Source organism: Artemia sp. Qi Xiang Cuo, chromosome 3 (genome assembly GCF_049724085.1).
Source record: "Artemia sp. Qi Xiang Cuo chromosome 3, ASM4972408v1, whole genome shotgun sequence".
In the NCBI taxonomy this organism is placed as follows: domain Eukaryota; kingdom Metazoa; phylum Arthropoda; class Branchiopoda; order Anostraca; family Artemiidae; genus Artemia; species Artemia sp. Qi Xiang Cuo.
The window spans coordinates 92,227,879-92,249,338 of record NC_142796.1 but is presented as its reverse complement, the minus strand read 5'-3'; the positions used below and the strand labels follow the sequence as shown (position 1 = coordinate 92,249,338).

At 37.6% G+C, this 21,460-nt stretch overlaps 1 protein-coding gene across 1 annotated transcript in view; it reads left to right on the top strand.

Moving 5' to 3' along the window:
* Nucleotides 1–21,460, top strand: part of LOC148954750 (GTPase Era, mitochondrial) — a 67,737-nt gene that overhangs the window by 39,564 nt on the left and 6,713 nt on the right. The window contains exons 5-6 of the mRNA XM_089087232.1: nucleotides 1,561–1,730; nucleotides 12,494–12,674. Of these exons, the coding sequence (XP_088943358.1) occupies nucleotides 1,561–1,730; nucleotides 12,494–12,674 (351 nt within the window). The remainder of the gene's footprint in view (nucleotides 1–1,560; nucleotides 1,731–12,493; nucleotides 12,675–21,460) is intronic.

Below are 21,460 nucleotides of genomic sequence, written 5' to 3'. Positions count from 1 at the left end.
AGTCCTTTGCTCCCGCAGAAACCACAACTTCGAATACTACCAAGGCTTCTGACATCCCCCTATCTGAGCGGAAACACAATTTTCGAATGGATTCTCCGCAAATGTCTAATTCTAGGGCCTAAATGTTAATCTGAAATTGATGGATTTCTATTAGTTTACCCGAAGTCTCACTACGTCGTTACGATGCAAGGAATAATAGCAGCTGTTGTCAAGCTTAGAAGGAATGCTACGGTTGGTATGTGCTATATTAGTGCACGAGATGCATGTTATCCACGAAGCCCCATTTGATCATTTCACACCTAGAACTGCTCACGCAGATGATTTTTGATGCTTTTATGGCACCGTGGTCTTTTTGCATAGGTCATGTCACTCCTATTCCTAAGAAAGGCACATCTATCATTCAGCGTTCGGCCTTTCGGGCTATAACAGTCTAATTAACATTATTAACGTTTTGGAGTCGCTTTTTTTAGGATGAATTAAAGGAGAAATGATACGTCCCATTATACAAGTTTGGTGTTCAGAATAAAATACGGTGTTCTGATGCTCTCAGTGCTGTGGCTTATGTTCGAATGAGAGTTGAACTAGCCCGAGAAAGTCTCGTTTTAGCAGCACACGAAGATATGCGTGCATTTGACTCATTGGTACACGGAGCCATGTTCCTTCACATGGCAAAAGAAGGCGTTCATCCCTCTGTTATTTGTACCTCAAGTAACGTATGCTTTGGGTTTAAAGTGCCCATTAGAATTACAATTACACTTTGGTTACCGTTTTCCCATTCGTCTAATCTAACACAAGCTCCACGAAACAGACTTCCTTCTCCCAGTAGCCTACCGAATGATCTTGATAGTTTTGTTTCTGTTTATAAAGGTGCGCTGCAATACGCTATCACTTCGCCTACTCTTTTTAACAACGGTGTCTTTGACGCTCAATCAAAATGCATATCCTCATTCATTTAGGCAGGCATCAAGAAACGTGGCACTTGTCTGTTATGTGGATGATGTTCTTAATGTTAGCAAGTTGAAATAGCGTGTCAAAGAAAACTTCAGCACACTTGAAGGTGACTATTCTAAACTGGGTTTGGGATTTAACTCTAAAAAATCTCAGGTTTTTATATTTAATTGGAATAATTTGAATCCCGTGCAGTCAGTCCAGCTGGGACGTTCTTTTGCAAACCCAGTTGAACAACTTGCTTACTTTGGTCTCCAAGTTGGTTCGTCCCTAAAGTAAACCCGTTTGGTACTTGTGACCCACCTAGAAAAAAAGTGAGCGTGATTTTGATAAATAGTGATAAGCTAATTAGTTTAGTTAGATTAGTGAATTAGACTCTTTACGACTATTTAATTTAAAACCAATTATCTTTAATTTATACTAAATTGCTTTAATTTAATGTTAATTAATATTTTAATTAATTGATAAATTTAATGTTAAATTAATAAATTGATAAATTTAATGTTAATTATATTTTAAATCATTATCTATAAATTAGCTAATTGGTACAATAAGATTAATTAGCTCATTCGGTAAATAAATGACTCACTTGTAATTTCGTTTTCTTTGTAGAAGAGGAGAAGGGTGAGGATGGACTAGATCGACTTGAGGAGGCTGTTGATCATAAAAATTTATCAGATGATGAACTTTTTGAAAGAGTAAAAGATTTGAAGGGATGGCGAAATTTTTCATCGGTGTTTATGGTGTCAGCTCTAGAAGATGATGGTGTTGATGATCTTCGAGTAAGTAAATCAAGATGGCGTAAGTAAAATCTTCGAGTAATTAAAATGAAGATGGCGTAAGTAAAATTTTCGAATAAATGAAATCAGTAAGTAAAATCCTACGAGCATGTGGAGTTAGCAATTAGTTTTCAAAAATTCTTGGAAAAGAGCATGAAGCTATATACAACCAAAGCTGACTTTACCCTACTTTTCACATTGGGAAGCTGGATTTTCTTGGGCAACTGGTTTTTCAAGTTCATTGGTAACATGCATTCATTTAGAATGGGATTCCCACCTCCTTCCATCTCCTCCCTCTTTGGGTGTTGGTGAACCCAGTTCTGACCTTCAAGAGAGGTTCAGGATTAACAAAATTTTTCTTCTTTGAAGGGTTTATGGGTAAATTAAGCGATCAGTGCGTCAATTCACTAGAAAATGTATCTTAGGTGGCGAGGGGAAGAACTGTTTTAATTCGTCGTCTGAAAGGCACGAGTTGGTCAAATGAAAAAAAAATATAAAATAATTTACTTTTAACCAAGAAGAAGGGTGGAGAGTTTAAATGTGAAAAAGAATATACTGTCACGCCACAAGATTTTCAGTTTTATTTACACAATAAAAGTGTAGCCCCCACTCCTTAAGGGTGGGGGTGGGGATTTGGTATGAATTTGAAAAAATGCATAATTTTAGGTTATCAGTCTTTCGTTTCACTGATAATTTCACTCAGTTAGTATTTAATTTTGCTTTTATTTAGGTATAAGTATGCACAGGTCCTTCCCTTAGAAGAATAGAGGGAGGGGGATATAGTACATAGGATATCTTGTCTGACATCTTGGTGGGCATCAATCCAATGTGTGTGGGCAGGGTTATAGCAATATATCGCGTATAACTTCACCTAATCTACAGATTGTTCGCTTCGTGTAAAATATACCTAACTTAAAAGTTTTTAAATTTCTTAGCAGTGATGCATCAGGGGAGGTGTTTACGTGACTAGGGCACCACAGGAAGGAGGTACCAACTTTATATTAATGTTTACATGGGTTAAATTTTAATTATTTGTAAATTTTTGGTTTTAAAAATAGCAATAGCATTTTACGTGCTATGCCACTGGGTAGAAAGTGTCCATCCCCTTCTTGGAAGGCGTTATGGGTCAATTAGGCGATCAGTTTTCAATTCATTGATAATTTGCACTCAATGAAAGCCGTAATTTTCCTTCTTCATTCCCAACTTTCTAATTTTCAGTGTTGGTGAACCCATTTCTGGCCTTTAAGAGAGGTTGAGGAACCACAAATTTTTCTTCTTGGACGGGGCTATGGGTCAATTGGGTGATTAGTTTTTCAATTCATTGGTAAATTGCAATCAGTGAGAGTTGGATTCCCCCCTCCACTATTCCCCACTTTCTCTTTCTTAGGTGTTGGTGAACCGTCTAACCTTGAAGAGAGGTTGAGGAATTTCAAAATTGCTCTTCTTGGAAGGCGTTAAGGGTTAATTAGGCGATCAGATTTTCCCTTCATTGATAAGTTACACTCAGTGACAGTTTGATTTCCCCCCCCCCCCTCCTTTCTTCTCGCCTTTAGGGGCTGCTGAACCCATTTACGATCATTAAGAGAGGTTTGAAGGTGGTTGGAAGGTGGTATAGCCAATTCGAGGATCAGCTCTTCAGTTTATTCATAATTTTGCTTAGTTTTAGGGGGGAGGGGAATGGTCGAATTGTTTGTTTTGTTGTCCCCAACGTGTGGGAAGATCAAATTAAAACAAAAGTATACTTTTAAGTCATCAGTTTTTCCTTTCATTGGTGATTTTTTTTTTTTTTCAGCCACAATTTTATTCTCGTTTAGGCCTAGTTCCATAATGTTTCTTGTCTTAAGCTTGGGCGGTATCCATCAAAGAAGATGGGGGAGAGGTTAACGTTTACAAAAAAAAATATAGTTTTACACCACCAGTTTTTCAGTTTCATTGAAATTTTTTTTTAACCACTGTTGTTTCTTGTCCTTTATTATGTTTTGTATAGGAAGGTGCCTTTGGCTCAAATTCGAAAAAAAGTCCACTGATTGACCTCCAGACTGTTAACCTGTCAGTGCAAAAAAAAAAAAAAAACTGGTTTATATTTATACTGTTTATATTTCGTCCATATTTTTATTTGTTTTTAATTTCCTTTAGGCATAAGTTTACTCAGGCTGGGGCCCTGGCCTGGGTACCGTAAATACTGGCGAAGGAGGAAGAAGGCCCCTTAAATGTACACTCAGCAGGGCCTAACGACGTATGGACAGTTCCCATGAGTTACAAACCTTCTCCCAGTTATGGGTTAAATTGCATGGTGATGCAGAACACCATCGTGGGAGGAGCCTCTATAGGAGGACAACTGCGGCAGGGAGTAAGATCCAGATATTTGGACAACGGCCTCTGCAAAGGGCTGCCTCGGCCCTTTGGGGGCACCCGTAAGACTCGGGACCTTGCGGTCAACTCTATTCCCAAGAAATACCAATGGGCCTTAGACCTAGAAAAATTAGGAACGGCGTTCCCGGCAAGTGACGCGGCCCCCTTGGCGTGGGTGTCGAGAAGTAAGCACGCCAACCATACTACGGCGTTCCCGGCAGGCGACGCGACTTCCAATATGGCGACGAAGTCGAAAAACCAACAAGCCATACTTTTGGGAAAACCAAGTAAAGTCATAAAGCAAGCAAAATCAAGAATAACTATTGGTTGTCGGAACGTCAGATCTGTTAAACAAGAAGCTACGCAAGCTCTCCTTGTCCATGAGATGGAGAAGTACAGTATTGACATATTATGTCTTTCTGAGTCCAGAATCTCCGGTTCTGGCTCTACAGCAATTACAGCGCCCGAAATGTTACAACAATTCGATTTCTTCTACTCTGGAGTAAACGATAACTCGGACTCCATGGCGTTGGTTGGTTATAAACCAAAGAACGAGAAACGCACTTCTTGAGTGGGATCCTGTTTCTCCTCGAATGGCTAGGATTAGGCTTAAAGGAAGCCCTGCAAACGTATCCATTCTCTCCACATACGCCCCTACTCGTGATGCCACATTTACTGCTAAGGATGAATTCTATTCGGAATTGCAACAACTGTCTTCCTTTGTTGCTATACGAGACTACCTGATTGTTACAGGGGACTTCAACGCGAGAGTTGGTCTATCTGATACCCCCACGCAAGTCCTAGGAAAGTTCGGACTGGGGCATAGATGTAAAAGTGGGCTAAGGCTGGTAAACTATGCCTTGATGAACCATCTTGTTGTCATTATCACCATATTTTAGCACAAGCAGAGCCATCTATTGACCTGGCATTCCAACGACGGTGTTGCTAAGGCCTAAACTGACTTCATTCTTGTCTGCCAAAGTTCAGTAATAGACCCCCGAAATCCCGTAACAGTAAAAGAATAAACCGAAATCCCGAATTGACATTGGTGAGGTGCAAGATAAAGAAGTTCGGCAAACTCTAAACATGGGGTTAACAAACCGTTTTGATCCCCTAAATTTGAATGAGATGAAAACACCGACCCTGAGCAAAGATGTAAGACCTTCAAAACAATGATGAACGAAACGTGAAACTAGGCCAAACTAAAGTGAAACGACAGCATTGGATTACCACCAGAACCCTGTCAATAGTCGAAGAGCGTAGGAAAAAGATGAGCTGCCTTAAACATATCACGAAAGAGTTGCACAGACAGGTTAAGCGCTCTGCTCGTCTATATCGCCGCGAAATGTAGGAAGAGACTGCGTTGTCTTTATAAAAAGAAGCACGCACTCGTGACACCCACAAACTCTACCAAGTTCTTAAGGAATCGACTGGTAAGAAAGCTGCTGTGTCTCAAGTTGTCAGAGACAGATCAAGAAAAGTCATTAGCTGTCAAAAGGAACGTTTGATCAGATTGAAAGAACACTTTCAAACACTACTTAACCAATCCTCGTCATCAATTCCTGGTTGTTTCCCTCCTTGTGTTAAAAAGAAACTTACAGTATCGAGCTGGCCGCCCCAACAAGAGTGGAAATACTCAAAGTGATTAAGGCCCTGAAGAACAACAAAGCCCCAGGCCAAGATGGTCTTCCCCCAGAAATATACAAATATTGCCCCGAGATCACAGCGGAGCAGCTCCATGGTATCCTTAAGAAAGTATGGAAGACCAACACCTTCCCAAAGGATTGGAAGACATCAGTTATTCTCTCTTTTTACAAGAAAGCTGATAAAACTGAGTGCAAAATTTACCGGGAAATAAGTAAAATTTTGGGATTATCCTCCTTAGCCGCTTCCGGGGGGGTAAGGGAGAAAAGAACTCGTGAAGATCAAGCCAGTTTCCATCCTGGTAGAGGCCCACTGAGAATATTTTTGCCTTCACTTCATTATCCAGCAGTTTGAAAGGAATAATTTGCCATGATTCTGATATTTCTGGACTTCGTTTCCGCCTTCTACTCAACCACTCGCCAAAGACTTTAGAAAATTCTAGAAAATGATGGAATGCCACTGAAGTTTGTCGAACTGCTTAATGCATACTACAAGGGTTCTGTAAATCGAGTTCGAGTTTACGGAGAAGAGACTAAAGAATTCCCGGTTGAGTTTGGAGTAAAACAAGGCTGCGTCCTGTCTCCTACTCTGTTTAAACACTGTATTGATTGGGCGCTTGAAAATGCACTCGTCCTATTTCGTTATCTATAAATCAAGTACAGTTGGATCAGCTCGACAGCTTCACATAGCTTGGCTCCCAGCTTTGTACTGATGGATATTCTGACGCCGATATTCAAAAGCGATTACAGAAAGCACAGACGGTTTTTGCTTCCCTTAGAAAACCGTTGTGGAACTGGCGTGAAATTAGTGTAAGAACTAAAATTTGAGTCTACCTGGCTTTGGTTCGAACAACCCTTCTTTATGGATTCAAAACTTGGTCAGGGAAGTGACTGCATGAAAATACACTGAAGGTGCCTGAGCATACCTGTCTGCGTAACTACCTCAGGTTAAATCTGAATGATCGCATATCAAACGTGTATATACGACGAAGGTGGTATCAAGAGATGCTTTGCCATTACGATCCAGGAGCATCGACTGAAATGGTTAGGCCATGTCTTATGGAGGCCAACAGAGTACTTGCCTCGCCGAATCCTTCTAGCTGAGCCAGTTAGCTCATGGAAGACACGCCAAGGGACAGCGGAAAAACTGGTGGAATTTTGTTAAATCAGACCTTGAACCTATGGGGGGTTCAGAAAGTTTGGTCATAGACGGACAACTCAATGGCTCCCATTTGCAAAGCAGCTGGCAGCAGACCGCACTACATGGTCCAAACAAGTCTCGGAGATCCTTGATGCCGGGTAAGGGGGAAACGCCTGATTCCCGCCACAAGTACAAGTATAGTAATTACTCAGGCCGCTTCTTTAGAAGTGGGTGTGGTGGTATATAATGTTTCTTATTGGAAGGGGATGGGGGGGGGGGGGTAAAAATTTTAAAAAAAATGTATATTTGTAGGTCATCAGTCTTTCATTTCACTGGTAATTTCATTCAGTCAGGATCTATTTTTTTTTATTTAGATATATGTATGCACAGGTCCTTCCCTTGGAAGAGTAAGGGGAGGGGAGAATAGGATATAGGATATCTTGTATGGGAATGAAGAAGTGCAGGGATCAATCCACTGTGTGGGGCCATATTTATATCTCATTTACACCAATACCTCATTTATACCTTCAAATTGTCTACATATAGTTCGCTTCTTGTAAAACTTCGTGTTTCAAACTCACTCCATTTTTTTTTTGGGGGGGGGGGTGGGTCGACTTTTTTTTTACTATGGGACGTATTCGTCTCCTACTAGGTTGTAGCTACCGCTGCAACTACGATATAGGCTACAATATGTAATTTATAGGTTTTCACAGTTCTACTCATTACTGAATTAGGGAAGGGGTTTACGTGACTAGAGCACAGCAGAAAGGAGGTACTGATTGTATGTTACTTCTACTACTACTAACAACTCCCCGCAGAACCAAGACGCCTGAGGCCAACACAGCTACACACGCTCCTCCATCCTAATCTATTCAAAGCCTTCCCCTTTACAACCTCCTTGGAAGTTCCCATTTTCCTCAAAGCTTTCCTTACGACATCCTCCCACCCCCCCATCGCAGATGACCCGCTTTCCGTTTAGCCCTAGACGGTTGGCTGAAAAGGACAATCTTCGGCAATCCGTCATCCTTCATACGCAGAAAGTGCTCTGGCCAACCTTTCTCTTATTATAGCCATAAAAAAGTGGGACTGAACCACATTTTGCATACAGTCTATTGTTTGAAATACGGTCAGTCAGCCGGGTACCCAAAACAAACATCTAGCAAATCTTGTTTGTTTTTCGAAGCGCCTATGCTTCAGAACCATATTTGACCACTTTCATCACTGTAGCTTCTAATATTCTAATCTTCGTTCGCACACTTATCTTTGTATTCCTCCAATCTGTTTCAACTGTGAAAAAAAAACCTTAGCATTGACTATTCTACTTTTAACATCTTTACTGTTCCCACCGTCTTTACTACCACTACTACCAGGGTAAGTGAAGCTGTCCTCTTGATCAATCGTTTTGTTACCCATCGTCACATTTTCATCTTCACTTATTCTTAGCCTTAGCGGCTTAGTCCTTAACATTAATTTTCAAGCCTATTTTAGCACCCTGAACTCGCAAAACCTCTAAAAGTTCATTCATTCTGCTCACACTTTCATCTAGGATACTTAAATCATCACCATAAACTAAGTCCAAAATGTTTAGCAGTAGCATTTTAAATTAAAATTAATTAAGACTCGTAAAAACAAGGTAGACATTTCTAGCTCAGTTAATATTAAAATGTTTAGTAAAGATTTAAGTAAGTTAATCTTTTAAGTTGAAATTAAGGAAAAATGTAAACCTGCTCAAACATGTCTTTACATGAAATATAAGTGTCCACTTAATCCACAGTTTTTATTGAGAAGTTCCCGCCTTCTTTTAAAAAAACCCTCTAATTTTGGTCTTGTTTACCTAAATACTCATATTCCTGTTTACGGTTGTAACTCTGACTACCTCCTGTTGTTTCCCTTTTTCCTCATCGCCGTCTCAGCTTCTTAAAAAACTCCCGCCTTCCTTAAATAAAAGCTTCGTTTTTTTTACCTTATCGGCCATAATATAGCTTAGAGTTGCATTTCTAGTTATTGGCTTCTGTTATCCCCCCTCCCTTTCATAAACATCATCATTGGTTTAAAAAATATTCATTTTTTATGAACAAGATCAGAAATAAGCTATAGGGCTGTATATAAAATTTTAGAAGTCGTCTTTTTTTTGTCACTTTCTTGAAATTATTTGGTGTAAAATCTACGATCGTATTTTAAGATATTTTCAATCATTGATGGTGTTAACGAGAATCAAGCTAATCGTTTAGCTAATCAAGAAGCGGTGCTAAACTTGTCTCAGGTCAACCCACCCCTCCCCTTGCAAAATGGCAGATCTGGCCCTGGATACAAACCACTTCTTTACTTTAGATACTTTTTACTTTTTTACTTTTCTTTGACTAGTTCGTACGCAGTTCAATCTTTTCTTAATTTGGCATGACTTAGCCGTCCTAGCCGAGTGGTAAGAGCTCGAGACCCGAGAGCTAGATTCGAGACCCTTTGTCCGTGAGGACACGGGTTTGAATCCTGGTGTCGCTGATTATTTGGTTTAAACAGGGGTCAGTTGCGTGACTCCGTAAGCTCGGCTAGAGTCAACTCGTCTCTAAATGGGTACCTGGAGAAATCTGGGGAAGGTATATAGGGTTTGCGAAGGCACAGAATGACCGGCCCCCACTTCTTGGCTGAAGGGCCATGAAACGGAGATTTCTTCACTTCATTTTTCTTTTGTTGAGTAATGTTATAACGTTTAATATATGTTTTCTTACTTTCGTATTTTCTGTGATTTAGTGCTTAAATGACCAGTATGTCTTCCCCCTTCTTTATAGACCCAGGAGCCTCTGTGGGGAGCAGTACCGTATATTCATTGTACGTTTAATTAATTATGAATTAATCTTATTCTTATCTATACAATGGCTATAAATGATTTACCAATAATCATGGTTGCAGTGATACCTCAACCACGGCCCATAGTAATCGAAAATTTAAAAACACTTTTTGGATAAAACTGTCAAGTGACAAAAAATTTCCTTTGAAAGCTGATTCCGGAATGACAACTATGATTTCGATTGGTTTTAATGGTAAATGTTAATTGTGAAAACACATTTACGAGAGTCTCGAAAAAAGGATGAAATCCCTCGGAATTAGCGTCGGATCAAAATGAAAACTGCAATCATTGAAATTTTCATTGTCGAAAGCCTCACAGAGGAAAATTAGAGCTTCTCACCTTGAACAATAAGGAAAATCTCTTTCTTACATAAGTAGCACTGATGTGTCCTATTTTTTTTTCACAACTAGCGAGGAGCTGTAACGACATATAGAGCTATGAAGGGGCTCATTTCAAAGGAAATTGCAATAGCTACGAGTGCTTTTTATGTAACTAAACATAATCTTATATTTAAAACTGCAATAAATCTAATTATAATTTATAATGATTCTATTCTATGACATACCGTATAGAATTAAGGGATATTGTATTGTGGAAAAATGTATTGCGCAAAATCAGTTCTTTTTCTCGAAGCATTGCCAAAATTAAATTGCAATTGAAAGAGTTAGGTTTTAGGGAGTTAGCGCTAATCATGTTAAGGGTGACCCAAGGTATACATTGAAAAACGAACAAAAATTAAATTGTAAAAAAAAGTTTTCTCAAATGAAAATAAACAGATTTATATAAAATAAACTAGTTAACTATTTATATAAATGTTTTTGTGGTAAGCCACGACTGCCAGCAGATGTTGACGCAAAAATGGTGCTACACCTACTGGAGGGGAAGCCTCGCTGGCGCCAAATATTGTAATGGAATGCCCGCGGTTATCACTATTGTTCCGTAAATATAGGGTATGTTAATACTCTATTGCGGTATACCCTGCTCCAGGGTATGATAATGTGATCGAACGGTCAAACGGCCAAACTCTAGGCCAAGGGTGCCCCAACCTGTGTCACCATTAATATCTCTAGCTATCTCTTTGGAGGGTAAACGGGCCCCGTTGTCAATATGATAATGACGGTATTTCTCGCAACTCTTTTCCTACCCTGTCTGGGTTCCTGGAAAAAAAAGTCTACACAGCTGTAGAAAATAGCTTACTTGTAATCTTCCAAAAAAGTGCACAAAACACATTTATAAATCCCTAAACGGGGTCTCAAAGTCGACTCACTACTAAAACACTGGGTCTATACAACGATCTTTGCATAGGGATGGACCTTAGATTTGCCCCAACCAATACGCTAAATCAACATTCAAATCTCTAGCTTCTTTTTGCGTAATACTATCTTTCAATGACACTGATAAAAAAGACAGAAATAAAACTTAGCTCGAAAGCTTGCTTATTGCAATACAACTGTAGCATAGCAACGAGAGTTTAACTTATGATTGAAAATTATCTTATAGGAAAATGTAATTACAGAAAAGAAAACGGGTCATTTATCGGAAAAGAAAAAGAACAAGGTGTGGAACCCCAACAATAAATAAATATCAAATCAAATTTTATATTTTATATAAAAAATAAATAAAATGTTATGTAAAATAAATAATACTTTAGAAAACGGAAATTATTCCGTATCTGGGGGTTGGCTGCCATTTCTTCAACCTCCCGCTCTTTACGCTAAAACACTTTTTGTCGGAATTCCTTAGGAAAGTCTAAACGCAACAGCCACTGAATTGGAATAATCAGTATTTTTAAAGTGCTATAAACCTGTAGAGAAACGAGCGGTGGGTTGAAGAGAGGGCAGCTCCCCTCCTGATATATGACAAAATTTCTGTTAGTTTTAAGTTTGAATATCGCTATTTACTTTCATTGAGGAAACCTTTTTTTTTTTTTAGTCTTTACTCACATGCAATCCAGTTTATAAAGAAACTTGCCAGTTTATAAAGATAAGTTTATTAGACCGTTGAGATCTTGTTTTTTTTTTCAAATATTTTTCTACTTCGGTGAATTTTTGCAATAATATTGACGGTCTTATAAGCCATCTTTGCTTTCCACTCAATACTCCCAACTGATATATTCCGCTGTTAAGAAACAGCTTGTCGGTAATATCTTCCGGTAAAAGTCTAGATGAGGGGTTAAAAAGTAGTTGCATTAGGAGAGTGAAATTTTTAGGGTTGGTTTCAGATCGCAAATTATTTCCTGGGGAGATGACATCAATCCCCCATTTCTACTCATTTCCATGTCTTAAGTTTTGAAAACTACAGTGGAGACAGGAAACTTTGAGAAGATTATTTTTCTAATTAATTTCGGTTTGGGCCTCGAGTTAGGCTTCTTTGGATGTAAAGTCGGATGTAAACTCTTTTTGAAGTTAAGGCATATTTTTATAAATTTTTTAAAATGTTAAAAATTACTATTTAGCAAAGTTATGAGCCTCAGAACACTACGGCCCTGTGTCTGCTGTAGATTCATTTGCGAAGGTTTTAGTTTTATGACGCACAGATTGTGCAAGATAATCAAGGGTCGGTGCCTTTGGAAGGAGAAGGCTGGAATAAGACACTTCAAAAGATCTTCCCAGGGCAGAGTTTAGGCTCTGGAAATAATCCAACTAATAATCTAACTAAACTACTTGTCAAGATATTAAAAAGCTCATCATCTAGAATATTACCTATCCCCCTATAAGGTCTTTGATCTGTAAGAAATCAGAATTCAGCCATTGTAATTAATGTAATGTAAACATAATTCTTATAGGAGTATTTAGTTAAATCGGCTAAGCCGTCTCCTTGGCGGTACAGTTCGTCTCTTGTAACGGATATCGACCCTAAAGAAATAGTGCTTCAAACAATTAAAGAAAAGCTTTTAGATCATCTTCCGATGGAGTTGCCCTATTTAATTTCACCCAGAATCGAATTTTGGGATGTGTCCCCCTCTGGTAAGTAACTACACTCATATGGTAATTACCAGAGGCAATCTTCTGTCATTTCTGTGTGCTTATTCAAGCTTTTACAATGTTTTCAGTATTTTGGAGGCTATTAAGATGTGACTTCTATTTATTTATTTATTTTCTTTTGTGTGTCTTTTTGTCTTGTTTTTTACCTCTTTTTTCTTTATATGTTTTGTCCATTTTAACTTTATTTTTTATTTAATCCCCCCCCCCCTTGATAAAGGCTCCCACACGTGGACTGAAAATATTTGGATTTTTATTATTTAGTTTTTTGTTCTTTTTTTTTGTTCCACTGTTTTATATAAATTATACCTGTTTTTTCTCTCCTAAATTTTGGTAAACAACTCATTTGTTGCGAATAAATGAGAGAATGAATAATTTTTCACCAGTTAACAAAAGATATGGAGCGTAATAGACAAAAAAAAGCGCAAAACTAATTTCTCTAACAATAACAAAGGAGTAAATACAACAACTAAAAACATATATCAACCAGTGTTGCCAACGCTTTGAGATAAACTGTATCAGTTATCCGACTAAAATTGTACTGCAAGAGATTAATTTGAAACATATGACCAGTAGGTTAAAAATTTGCCCTGACAAGAAGAAAATTTTTGTTAAACTAAAACTTTAACAGATATCCGTGTCAGAAAGGGCTAAGTAAAACCAAAAGTTACCGAAAAATTTGAATGCACTAAAAACTTCTATGATTTCCCGCTTTTTATCGAGTTCTAACGTCAGGACATCGACAAAATCCGTCATAAAATCAACAAAAGAATCCGTCAGAACCACTAACCGTCATAACATCTAAAATTTTAAAACTTTAGTTTTTTGGGGTTTAGGGGGAAAAAGGTACCTAGGTTAGGTTAGTTTACGTATTTAATATATGCTGTGCTTTACCCCCCCCCCCCCCGCCCCTGATGTGCAAATATATTGCCGAAATTTGTTTCTAAACCACTATATACTTATTACTATTATATAAAGTTATAATTTTTTTGTCGATATTATGACGATTAGTGGTTCTGACGGTTAGATGTTACGACGTTTAGTGTTGTGACGGTTAGTCGAAATGGTAGCACCCTGTTGTAAAAAATATTGAAATGGCTTTTTAAGAGAAACAGAAAATAAAGTGAATTGAAAAAAAAGAATGCCACCTAAGGGAACATAAAAAAATAATCAAAAGAACAAAAATATTGATTAAGCGTCCATCGAATCCCGTGGCACTTTCGATAGCTAAAGTTCCTAAAATATTCTTGCAAAATACCTTCAAATTAATGGTTTACTAAACAATCTTGTTTTCAATGTGTTTTCAAAAAATTACCCTGAGGTAACCCATTTCAACTAATTGATGATTTTTAATGATTGCGTTTATTTCTTACTATTATGTCACGATATTTTGACACCATATGACCATTCGTCCTGATACAGCCCGCCATAAGAAACCCCTCTTAATTTTTGGGTGACTCTTAATAACTGTGTCGATTTTTCACTTTTTTCCCTGATATTCCGAATCAAGAATCCGCATTGAGTACCTGTTCCAACTTTAATGTCGATTTTTTGCTATTTTTCCGCAACAATCCTAGACAATATCCGCTCTAACAAAATCCGCCATGAGGAAGATAAGTCTGCGAACCAAGATTAGAATATTAGAAGCTGCAGGGATGACAGTGGTCAAATATGGTTCGGAATCGTGAGCACTCCGAAAAATTCGAGGAGATTTGCTAGATGTTTTCCAGAGAAATTCTCTGCGGATTGTTTCGGATATATGATTCACTGACCGTATTTCAAACAGTAAGCTGTACGAAAAATGTGGTTCAATCTCACTTTCTAGGTCTATAATGTGAAAAAAAATTGAATGGCTAGGACACGTTCTACGGATGAAGGATGACAGATTGTCCTTGTCGGCCAACCGCCTAGGGCCAAACCAAAGGAAGGTCGTTTCCGAATGGAGTGGGAGGTTGTAAAAAAGGAGGATTTGAGTAGATTGGGATGGAGGAGGAGCTTGCATAGTTTTCTTGGCTTCAGGCGGCTTGGTGCTGTGGTGAGTCGTTAGTAGTAGTAGTAGAATTAGTAGTTAATTCCTAATTTGTAAAAGTGGGCATTAACAAAAGAAAAATGTGCGGCGGGGGAGATGGGGAACTATTTAATTTGATTAATTATTTATTAATTCAATTTATTAATGAAGCGTGTTTCTCGAGCTCCGAGTGCTTTTTCTTCCATTTCTTCCGTAAGGAGCAAAGGCTTCTTGAGGTTCTGGACCAGGCAAAATTAGTTATTAGGAAAGCTTATCAATTATCATCGAATGTTGCTATCCTTGTAAGCTGTTGAGCTGCTCGAATTGTCCCTTTTTTTTCTTTTTTTTTCTTTTTTTTTTTGTATCTATTAAGTTTTTAAATTTACAGTCGGAACAAGCACACGCTTTGAAACAAAAATGAAGAAATGCATGTAAAATTGAATTAGAAGTAAACTGTAGAATATGTAACATGGCAAATAATGCAATCAAAGTGAAATTGATTGCAGAATACAAATAAGGTTAATCACAAATTTCGTGATTAACTTTATTTTTATTCTGATATGTAATATAACTTTACAAATAACCTTATTTGTATGTGATTAACCTTATAAAAATAATATATGATAAAATGAAAGCAGAACATGCAATCTTAAGAAACAAAGGCATAGGCCTTAAAAAGTCAAAGAAGAAAATGCGGTATGTAAAGTATGCTGTATTTAACGGTAATTGAGTACTTTCATTCCCCTGAATTCCCGAAATGGAAAATTTGGGCATCCAAAGGAAACATATTAAGAAAACAATTCTTACTTCACAATATACGAAAAAAAAACTTAGTTAACACGTTTGGAACGTGCTTCCAATTTACTCTACACCCCTCCCCCCCCCCTAATCTGCGAATATATAGCCCAAATTATATATTTCCCATATGTTTTTCCGTTTCTTGATTTCGTCAGTATTGATTAAATTTACCAGTATTAGTTTGAAACAAGAGCTACATAATGTGCAGCTTCCAAATGTGTTAACTACAATTTTTGTGCATATTACGAAGTAAGAAATATTTTCTAATATGTTTTTCTGATATGTTGTAACGAGACATACTGACTTGCCTTTAGGCTTTACACACGAAAAAGAAGAAAAAACGTGTACTCTCTTGAGAGCATAAGGGTTGCCAACTGCCAACGTCAAAAAAGAGTGCAAATCAAGGCCAAAAAAGAGTGTAAGCTGTTAAAAGCATGTGCAAGTGAAAAAATTTGCGCGCGCGCGACTGCCGCCAAGCGTGCAGCTCCTTTCACTGTTCTGACCATTCTTACGCCATTTACACCTAATTATCTGTTAACCTTCGATCGATGAACATATTATCTTAAAATTTTTCAGTTGTATTTAAATAAAGTTAGGAAATCAACCTCTAAATAATAATCTAGATAATGATTATCATTCTTTTTTAGCTTAAAAGGTAATGCTCTGCTTGAAATTTGCAGGTGTTTATTTTGATTGTTTAAATCTTGAACGGAACTATAGTTGACTGCATCCAATGTTTAGTTGAAGTTTGATCTCCATTTTATCCAAATTTTGAAAGGAATATAAGAGGTCCAAGTCACTAGTCGTGAACTATAGCTGACTTCACTGTAGTCAGGTCAAGTACCGTACCCTAGCATAGCAAAAAAAAATGGAAGCAGAAACCAAACGGATTTATCATCCTTCAACATAGCACACAAAATTGCGTGTTTATTGCATTTTTATTTGCATTTTTACACGTTGTGCCTCAGTGTCACACAGCAACTTCGGAAACCGTTGAAGATGAGGCATAAGTGTCCACATCTCCAGATAAGGCAACATTTGGACTTAAGCATTTGAGATTTTCCAACGCTAGGTCATTGTAGTCAATCCGTTTGTTCATTTGTGAGCACAATTCCCAAAAAAAATCGGATAGCTCATCTGGATGCAGTGAACCTGTTGAGCACTCAATAGGCCAATGTTTTGCTGGGTTCTCATGAGGCAGAGTGCATTTGGTCCCAACTTTATGCAATCAAGTGCAAGAAAATGAGATGGGCTCAACCGAACTTTAAACGGATCTTGTACACGCCCTATTTCTTCCTTTTTGACAAAGCACTTCAGGAGCAACAGATACGTCTGTCGCGAACTTTCCAAATGCCTGTGAATCAGCTTGTTCCCTCAGCTTGAAACTCTTTGTTTAGTGCATTGATCTTTTGTAAGACAAATGAATGAAAATACTAAGTAACTTTCACAGATGAATCACGCATAACAGCAAGAATTTTACTAGCGTTTTCTTTGGCTCCTCTGTCTCCAGCGGAGTCACCTTCTCCATGGTTGGTAAAGAATAAAAGGAGCGGGTTCCACTGGTCGAGGATCCGTTCAGTGGAAGTTTCAAGTGTGAGCCATCGCGTACTTGAAGTCTGCAAAAACTTATGGTTTTCCACGTGACAGAAATTTTGGTAGATCTTTAGTTCGTCCTGTCTTTTTGGGCTATTTGCCACATATGCAACTATTTCACGATTAAAAATGTCAATTCAATCGGGCAACTTCTTAGCTGCATATGCAGAACAGAGGGAAAGGCAATGACTAGTGCAGCCTAGCACAAGCAAATCCGGCACATATTCTTTTAACAGTACACCAAGACCTTTTAGATGTCCAGTGTTAACACTGGCATTGTCAAAGGCAATCGCCATCAAATTTTGCAAAGGTATTCCTAGGCTTTCCAAATGTCCAAGTATTAGACGTTTTTGCCCTTTTGAACTGGCAAAAGCCCCAGAAAGTCTTCTCGCACTGTATCTTTGGAGTCTTTGTACTTTGCTATAAGGACCAAGACCTTCTGCCAAGATTTATTGGTACATTCGTCAACTATTAAAGAGATAAGAGTTTTCTTCACTTCACAAGAAAGCATATCTCTTTCTACAGGAGCAATGGCGTGTCTAATTATCCCATTAGTTTTAGTTCTGCCCTGATTGAAGCTTTTATAAAGTTCTGAGTCTCCAAAAGCATTTTTCAGGACTGGGATTAAAATTAACATTTTGTAAAGGTATTTGCTCCCAAGACGACCCACGAGGTAAGCTTTAAGCTTGCTTCATATTATAGACTCAGCATGTATTTTTTTCGGAAGGTCTTCATACTGCAGCATTGATGTCTGATTGTTCTGAACCCTGCTCTTGTGAAAGTTTGTTCTAAGATGGCACCTCACGTTTGCCACACATCCGATAATGTCTTTATAACACACTTTACAGTAAGCTCACTCTTTACGCTCAAGTTTGAATTTTGTCCCAATTCTGTAAAAAACAACTCCTGAAACACAAGGGTCGTTTAAGTGAAGAGCGAGGTGTTGGGGAGGGGGCGACCCTCTTCAAGTGCTTGGTAGTTTCTTTTCGTTTTAAGTTTTAATGTTGACGGTTTTATAAGCCATCTTTGCTTTCCACTCAATACTCCCAACTGATATATTCCGCTGTTAAGAAACAGCTTGTCGGTAATATCTTCCGGTAAAAGTCTAGATGAGGGGTTAAAAAGTAGTTGCATTAGGAGAGTGAAATTTTTAGGGTTGATTTCAGATCGCAAATTATTTCCTGGGGAGATGACATCAATCCCCCATTTCTACTCATTTCCATGTCTTAAGTTTTGAAAACTACAGTGGAGACAGGAAACTTTGAGAAGATTATTTTTCTAATTAATTTCGGTTTGGGCCTCGAGTTAGGCTTCTTTGGATGTAAAGTCGGATGTAAACTCTTTTTGAAGTTAAGACATATTTTTCTAAATTGTTTAAAATGTTAAAAATTACTATTTAGCAAAGTTATGAGCCTCAGAACGCTACGGCCCTGTGTCTGCTGTAGATTCATTTGCGAAGGTTTTAGTTTTATAACGCACAGATTGGGCAAGGTAATCAAGGGTCAGTGCCTTTGGAAGGAGAAGGCTGGAATAAGACACTTCAAAAGATCTTCCCAGGGCAGAGTTTAGGCTCTGGAAATAATCTAACTAATAATTTAACTAAACTACATGTCAAGATATTAAAAAGCTCATCATCTAGAATATTACCTATCTCTCTATAAGGTCTTTGATCTGTAGGAAAGCAGAATTCAGCCATTGTAATCAATGTAATGTAAACATAATTCTTATAGGAGTATTTAGTTAAATCGGCTAAGCCGTCTCCTTGGCGGTACAGTTCGTCTCTTGTAACGGATATCGACCCTAAAGAAATAGCGCTTCAAACAATTAAAGAAAAGCTTCTAGATCTTCATCGAGGTGTTGGGGAGGGGGCGACCCTCTTAAAGTGCTTGGTAGTTTCTTTTCGTTTTAAGTTTTAATGTTGCTCCTTACTTTCAGTTGAAAAAACTTCCTGTTTTTTTTAATAGTGTTAAAAACCAAGGCTGAAATAAGTATGCAAAAAGGCCTGGACAGAAATACTTGGCACCTTTTTTTTTCCTTGTCTCTTGTACAAGATTACTTGATTACTGTATAAGCTCTTGGGAATGTTAAAAGGGCTGATTAGCCTATTCTACAATCAGCTTTGCTTAAAATTTAGAATATAAGCACTTAGTACTTCTGCCAAGCTTTGTCCATAAGCAAAGCTTGGCAAAGATAAAGATGTTTTAAACTCAGTCCTACTTAAAATTCAGCCAGCGAAATGGATGTGGATGATTTTAAAACCTGGCCACAGTCCCCCCCCCAACTGAAATTTTGAGTCTCCAAAAATCTTGTCAAACCTAAGATAGGCCCGCATAATTCAACCATCCACAGAAAAGGACATTGTTTTTAGTATACCTGTCTTTTTGGTACTATATTGCTCAGTTTTTGGTGAATATCGAGCAGTTCATACTATTGGCCTATGAATGAAGTAAACATGCCACTCGATGCCTTTTCTTATGTTCTTTCCAAATATACTAATTGCTTTGGGCGTAAATTTACTTTACTCCCAACCCCTAGGGGTTGGCTTGTAAAGTTCATTTCTGACGCAAAGGAATGATAAATTTGGATTCACGATGCAGCTCTGACTATAGAGGTAAGTTTGAACTTTACCCCCACCCCAATATGTAAGCAAATACATCTACTTGGGATATTTGGGTGAGGGGAAAGGAATTCGCACCAAAATCAATTATTAAATTCGAAAAGACTATAAGAAAAAGTATCGGGTGGTACGTTCACTTTATTCATAGGTCAAAAATATGAACTGCTCAATATTTGCCTCTTTTTCATTGCCATTTTGAATTGGCTCGAATATTTTTGGTACTGGATTCATTTATGAAAGTTTTATACACCTAACTCAACTTCTTTCAAAGATAGCAAGAAGTGTCTAAAGTCTAAACTACAATTTTAGGCTACCCCATATTTTCCTATCATTTTCATAGCATGGGTCCCATCCAAAGCAAATGGTTGGACCCCTGGCTGGTAAGATAAGATGTTTATTTTAGAAAAAATGGCTATCACAAGAAGATATGGGTCATTCACGCTTTAAAATGGTGCACAGGCCTTAATTGCAGAATTTTATCAGTTTGAAAGTAGACTTTGAAAAGGTTTATTTTGGTTGTTGCTTCTACATCGCCTTGCTTCATATTTCATACTCACTTTTCCATTTCCATGAAGAATAGTTGTGGCCAACAGTTTTCAACTTCCTTCTATAAAACTTGATTTGAATTTACCACGTTTTCACTTGTTATCAATGCTTTGATCTACTTCTTGGTATATGGCTGAAAAAAACGAGAAAGACGCCTGGGGGCCGGCCCAGGCATAGATAACAGAGATCATACCGGCTAGCTGCTCTATCTTTTGCACTTAAATAGTTTAATTTTAATTTTATATTTCGCTTAATACTTTTTCTATCATCATTTCATAAAAGTGTGCAAAAAAGAGTGTAAAGAGCAAATAATGGGCGAAAAGAGTGCAAATCCGGTCCGTGGTGTGAAAGAGTGCAATGAAAAAAAAGTGCATTTCACACGAAAAGTGTAGAAGTTGGCAACCCTGGAGAGCATCCAGAAGCCCAACTGACTCTGATTTTAAAACTACCCCAGAGAAACTACTATCCATCCATTGTATAGCATCACGTATTTGTTTTCAATTTAGTGGCCGATTGGATATTACGGACACTTGCTAATATAAAAGAAGATATTAATGGTTGATTATAACAATTATTATTATATATGATCATTATCATACATTGTTGTATATCACGACATAGCCTACAGGGTGTCTAAAAAAGAACACCAGATTTGAATCTATAATAAATTGAATTTACCACACATTTACCAATTTTCACTTCAAACATTAACCTTGAAAACAAAAGCACAGTATCAGGAAATAACCTCAATGATCAGTGATAACGGAACATACGAAAACAGTGTTGCCAACAACAACAAATAAAAAAAAACAGGCTTTTCAAATCGGGCACTCATTTTTAGATACACTTTAGAATATTATTATTTAATTATTGTTAGATGTACTAAATTATATAATTGTGAATTTTTGAAATAATTAAATGGGTGGCTTCACAGCCCCCCCCCCCACCCCACCCTGGCCTAATTTTCTCCTGATTTTGTTTGCTATCAGACAATTCTGGTGATTACATTTTTGATTTTTTTTTCTCAAGGTTATTTCATGATTTTCAGGTTATTTTATTTTCATGCTACGTATAGGCTATTTATATGATCATTTTTGTGATTTTTATTATATGGATTTAAATTATACACACGATATATATTGCCTACCATTTAATTCCCATCCTCTTTTGGATTTTTGGATTGGATTGTATATCACGACATAGCCTACA